Here is a 6,410-nt window from a genome sequence, read left to right on the forward strand (position 1 = left end):
ATTATTGTTTACATTTGTATTATTTGGTTGGTTGAATCAAGATATTCATTTTGGAGTTACAAAGTAAATGTGAATTTAATGTATATAAGCACTGGTAGTCATACTACACCCTATAGTTCATGTATAAATACATAAATAGTGAATAATTTCGATACCCTCAACGAAAAAGGTAGTATCTCAATTTTTCCAATTTTTTAGAGTTCATTAAGATTTTTTTTTTTTATTAAAAATATATTTACAATCTGTAATATTAGTTACAATAAGTAAATTTGAAAAAAAAATATAATACAATGACAGGAAAACGTGAAAGAAGAGGGTGTCCAGTAACACTACTTCAACTAGATTTAATTACATACTTATAATTGTTTTGAATTCCATTCAGATTTATATTCGTTTTTATCTCGATGCGGAGCTCCGATGCTGATGGTTTTACAATAATGTGAGCTTTTTTTGTGTCTATATACACTGTAGCTTTTTTAATACTGGACCAATTCCTTAGAGTAGCAAATCTATAAATCACAGATTTCATCTAGTTGGCACTTGGGGGAGGGGGGGTAAAGTTGATAAGGTAAGGTAGGTAAGGTTTTATCGGTTTAATTCATGTAGACCTGTGACCTCTCCGTCCCCACCATGATTTGATCTCATTATGCCTCGACCCCACTCTACTGGCGGCTTACACGGATAAAATCATTTTCAAATAAACACTTTGATGCTAATTTTTAAACACTGCACCTCACTTTAATACTTCCTTACTATGCTCGTTTATACCGTGCTTGGTTTGGACATAACTGATTTGATAATACGAACTATTGATTCGCATCAAAGCTGTAGCTTGATTCCTGTAAACCTGAACTACCCGTCCCCCCACTATGCTTTGACACCACTGTGCCTCAACCCCACTATAATGGCTTTTTTATTGTTAAATTTTGTATAAAAATGTAAATGATCCCTACAAATAGAAGTAAAAAAAAATAACTTCGTTGAAACCTAATAAAAAATTCTTAATTTTTTAAGAAAAACACTGTTATAATATGTATTAATAAAATTCAAATAAATAATAATGACAAATTTTCAACTAAAAGGTCCTAAAATTATTCCTTATAAATTTCAACCCGATCCGACCTTTTTTCTCGAAATGAGAGCCAGTAAAAGTTAAAACTTTAAAACTAATATGGTTTTTTTTTTGTTTTTCCAAATTTTAACTGTAAAAAAAGTGAACTTTTCCAACTTTTTCTTAATTGGCTCATAACTGTTTTTTCACGTCTTGCTCAGTTTCCATCTATCTTCTTTATTAAAATTTAGTCGGCACTTTTTTATTTCAATTGCGCCTCTTACCTTTTTTTGCGTAATAGGTTTTTCTGGATAACATTTTTATACTTCTAAAATATGGTCTTTTTGGTCTGCAAATTCGACTATACTGTCTTTCTTTTTGTTCTTCTGTAGTAATAATCTTTCGCGTGTTCTTGTTTGCGCACTTCTATCGTTCTTCTGTCTGAACTATGTACGAATGACCGGGACATTGGATTTCATAAACCCCTGGCGTTTGTAATGTCTGTGCAGCATCTTTTGGGCTCCGGAACAATTCCCATAATTTCATTACTGTAGAAACAATTACTGTTTACTCACCTTGTGCATTCCTTTGCTATGCGATCCGTTACCCATCTACGTATGGTATAACTATTGTGCCTTTGGGACCATCTTCTTCATTTGACTTTTAGCGACAATCTATTGCTCGTCTTTTTTTTGTGCTCTGTTTATTGCGTTGTCTACTTCTGACATAACCGTTTGCGCATAGTCTTTGTTTCAGATGTTGTTTTTCTTCTCCCGGTTTTTTTTTGTACCGCCCACGTGGCCAGGGAGTGAAGAATTCCAGTTTTTTGTTTTGGAAAATGATGTGGCGGGAAGTTAGACATCGATCTATATCTGTTGCTTTTTGGTAGTAAACTATCATCCCGAAAAAACATTACATCTAAAAAGGGGAATTTTCAGTTATTTGTAATTTCTTAATAGTAATCTTGATGTTCTAGTGGACGTTGTTTAGGCATTGCAACAACCTTTTGAGCTTTTGCCTTCTCTCCTACGGCCTTCTGTACCAAGAATAGATTATCATCCACGTATCTCTTCCACTATCTTGGTTTATTTTCAGAGGTCGCTATCGCTTCTTGTTCTTGTCCATTTCATGAAAATAGTAGGAAAAGCAGTCGCTAATCTTGATATCACATTTTAACTTCAGTCTTCAATCAATTTTAAATAAATGTAATTCAAAATGTTAATATTTAATTTTTAATAACATTTTGAATTTTTTTCTTTTTTGTTTAATACAATTATTTTTTGCTGACGATAAAATATAAATTAACATATTAATTTTTAAAATAATTTAGCAGGGAATATCTTAAAAGAATACATAATATATATTATTGTATATATTCTCTAGATAATGAAGGACAGTGAACCGAAAAATATTGCTTTATTTTCAAAAAGTAAACAAAATATGAAGTCTATCGATGAGCCACTGCCTTGGATGAAAATAGCTATCAAAATTATAAATTTGCACAAGCGTAATAAACTGCATAATATAATTAAAGGTCTTCATATGAACGTATATATGGGTCATATAACTGTGTTATTGAGTCCCAATTTAATAAACGTAATTACAATATTACAAATTTTAACCGGTGAGATACGCTATATAAGACACTTTTTTTGTGTTTATTAATTTGCGTATAATATTTTTAAGTAAGATTAAAAGTGTTTGTGTTATCATTTCAGGCATGGTTCAAGCTTCTTATGGTAAAATAATTGTACAAGGAACAAACGTTCTACAATACTCCAATAAATTTAAACAACTCCTCGGATTTTCTATAGACGTAAATGCCTTGTTTAACAGTTTGAGTGTTAAGGAACACTTAATGTTTTTTTCAATAGTAAGCACCACAGGATTAGAAAACTCGAATAAAAGTTGAAAACATTCAATACTAATTTACATTATTGATACTTAATTATTATTGTACAGCTCAGGGGAATGACCGTGAAGAAAGCAAAACATGAGACTTTTAATTTAATTACATTTTTGAATTTACAAAACCAAGCAAGTTGCACTCCGGGCATGTTATCATTGGGTATAAGAAAAAGACTATGTTTAGCAATATCACTTATTGGAGATCCAGAGTTTTTAATACTCAATCAACCTACTGAACACGTAGACTCGGAATCAACCAAGCAGTTACGAGATAAAATAATTGTAATGGTCTTATAATATAAAAATGTACAGTTAAGAAGGGGCTTCCATCACCAGCGTTTTTTTTATCAAAAACATGTCATTTCAACGAAACTCCACTACGCGTTACGCGAATAAGTTATTGTTTAAATAAAAGTTTTATTTAAGTTTTATTCAAGGGGTTTTATTATAAAACCCCTTGATAATTGCTGATGCGGAAGCAGTTTAAACAAATTTATACGAACTATTATAGGCTATGAGGGGGAAAAAAACAATAATCGTGGCCACTCAGAGTTGGGACGAAGCTACTAAACTTGGCGATCGAATAGCAGTCATCTATCGTGGCACATTAATATGCTATGGAACTCTGTCATTTCTTAAGCAGCACTACGGTAGTAAACTGAATTACAATGTATTCAATATTTCACTTTCGAACTTTATAAAAAAAAAAACAAGTAAATTGTTATTATTTTTACATTATTAAACTAGTTACTTCAGCGCGTGCTGACTAGATAAATTGGTATTATTAAAAAAAAAAAATGTATTTATTCTTTTAACATTCTTTGTACAACATAATATTAAAAAGTGGTTGAGCTGTGAACTCAAAAGTTGAAATTTGTTTAAACCACTTATAATAAATTATTAGGTTCTTACTTTTGAATTTATTAATAGCTGTGATATTGTAATTATTTGTATTAGTATTTACCTGATTATATTCAACAAATTACGCTTTTTAGACTTAGGAAATACTGTAGTTAACAAATACTACAGGGTGATTCATTAAATATAAGAAATTCATTTTCTCTTAAAATAATTGAAATTTTTATTTTTTGAGACATTTTAAATAATGTTATTTTTTAAATTCTAGACAACATTTAAAAGTTTATCTTTTTTCTTAAGCTCTATCAACTTTTAAAACTTAAATGGTAACGTTTATACTTAGATAACTTTTAAATTAAGATAATTTGCTGAAAATATTGACTAGTCGGTAACCAATTATTGGTATTAACTTTTAAAATTACCTACTCAAGTTTGAAATTAAGGTCTGGAGGTGGTCTTGTGCAGTAGCGTAATACGTGCATAATACACTCCATTCTTTCTCCCGTTCTAAATTTTAAACTTAAGTATCTTTAAGTCAACATTTTCAACAAATTATTCTTAAATTAAAAAGTTGGCTAAATATATAAGTTACCATTTAAGTTCCAAAAGTTGATTGAGCTGTGGACATTTCTAAAAAAAAGTAAATAGGTATTTAGTTATTTTGTAATATTAATAATAATAATATTTTATAAAATAATACAAATATAACAAGTATAATGCTCAATAAATTCAATGCAAATCACATCAAGACAGATAATAATACACAAAACATTAATAGTCCAGATAATTTAAGTGATACAATTTTTTTTTATTAAATATACATTCTATCAATCTAATAATCATTCTACTACAATATGCAATATTGCAAAATAACATAAACAAAAATGTTTTCAAAAAGAAAATGTACAACATTTCTATTATTTTAGAGAGAAATGATTACAGTTGAGATATTTTTGTATTATTTATTTACTTATGATGAATTTATATTTTCATTTTTTAATTTACTCAGCTTTTTTAGAATTATACTTCTTAAAGGTATTGATAACTATTCCTTGAAAATAAACATTGGATCTGAATGCAATATCGACGTGTTGGGAAAGTTGATCAGCAAGTTTGTTCCTGAAGTAAAATTATTATCGGAATACAACAATCAATTAATATACATACTACCGATAAGAGATGATAGTATTTTAATAAAACTTGTTCAGCACATAGAAATTAACAAAAATACATTTGGTGTTGGGTCATTAGCTGTAAAAAAAACAACTATCAACGATGTGTATTTCATGTAAAAAAAACAATTATGTATATGTATTTATTTTATTTATGCCTTATTATAGATTATGTAGGCTCCTTGCCGCAACTATCGCGTCCTGCCATCGTTCATCAAACGTAGGTCCTGATGTATACAGCCACGCCATCGTTGTATTGATCTTCCATAGGGTCTTTTCTTATCTAGAACCCATGAAGTTATATTATTTAACATTTTCCCTTACTCCAACCATGTCCTACCTATCTAATCTTTTTGCTTTTTATTATTACCACTATATCCATCTGATTATATGATCTATTTAGATCATCATTGGTTCTGCGCTCGTATTCGTTAGTTTCCATATTATTTTTAAGAGCAAACATTTGTCTTAATATTTCCCTTTTAAATATCGCTAACTTTTTCTCATCGGGTTTCGTTGTAAGAGCCACGTCTCACAGGAATATAATGCAAGTGGTCTAATAACAACATTGGTATCTTTGATTTGAAGAGTGGTCACAGCATTCTAAATCATTAGTTTCCTGCACTTATTTTTCTTTGTACTTCATGTCCACCACTGGTTATATCAAGCCCCCCCCCTTCCCCCGAGATACTTAAAAGTTTCCACCCTCTCAAATATTTATTACGATCGCATATTACAATTATTTATAATATAAATAATTTTATCTTATAGCTTATCTAATTGATTTTTAAGGTCTGGGAAAATTAAAACCAAAGATCAATACAAATTTAGTACACTTCGTCGACTCTCTGAAATTTGGAGCATGGACACAAAATACTATTCTGGATTGTCATTAATTTTTCTACAATTCTGGACACTTCTAAAAAAGAAATGTATTTCTACAAAAAGATATATACTTAATTTCGGGTTTTTTGTAAGTACAGAAAACAAATATAATTTTCAGATGTCTTTAAAAATCTTCAACATTTATAGGCGCTATTATTGATAGTATTGGGATCGTTCAGTATATTAACAATTACTTTGATTGTCGTCACATTTCCCGTTCCTGACAAAATTCGAAACAGTTACCATATATACCAATATCCTTTGGTATTAGTTAGAAATGAACACTCCAATCGTATTAAAGAATATGAACGGTTTCTTAATGAATCTTTTGTACCAATAAAAGACGATGTTAATGATGGTAAACCTTCGTATAAATAATTATTGAATCAAAGTAATTCGAATCATTAGCCCGGATAAACCGGGCTTAATCAAGCACGAGAACGTCGAAAAAATAATATGTTAATGCACACAATGTGGATCACGAGAATTAGACCATCAACATTAGGAGATGGAAGCAAGTGGCTTTTAGGGGGTTT

At 29.9% G+C, this 6,410-nt stretch overlaps 1 protein-coding gene across 1 annotated transcript; it reads left to right on the forward strand.

Annotated features, from left to right (window-relative positions):
• Positions 1-2,437: 2,437 nt before the first annotated feature.
• LOC126845869 (phospholipid-transporting ATPase ABCA3-like) lies at positions 2,438-3,256 on the forward strand. The gene is made up of 3 exons (XM_050584858.1): positions 2,438-2,675; positions 2,770-2,924; positions 3,014-3,256. The coding sequence occupies exons 1-3, from the start codon at positions 2,438-2,440 to the stop codon at positions 3,254-3,256; spliced, it is 636 nt and encodes a 211-aa protein (XP_050440815.1).
• The last annotated feature ends 3,154 nt before the right edge of the window (positions 3,257-6,410 follow it).

This window comes from Adelges cooleyi, unplaced genomic scaffold (genome assembly GCF_023614345.1).
Source record: "Adelges cooleyi isolate 19-005CV unplaced genomic scaffold, UGA_ACOO_1.1 ACOO_flye_CR_arks_rails_tigmint_CR_PRNA_8, whole genome shotgun sequence".
In the NCBI taxonomy this organism is placed as follows: domain Eukaryota; kingdom Metazoa; phylum Arthropoda; class Insecta; order Hemiptera; family Adelgidae; genus Adelges; species Adelges cooleyi.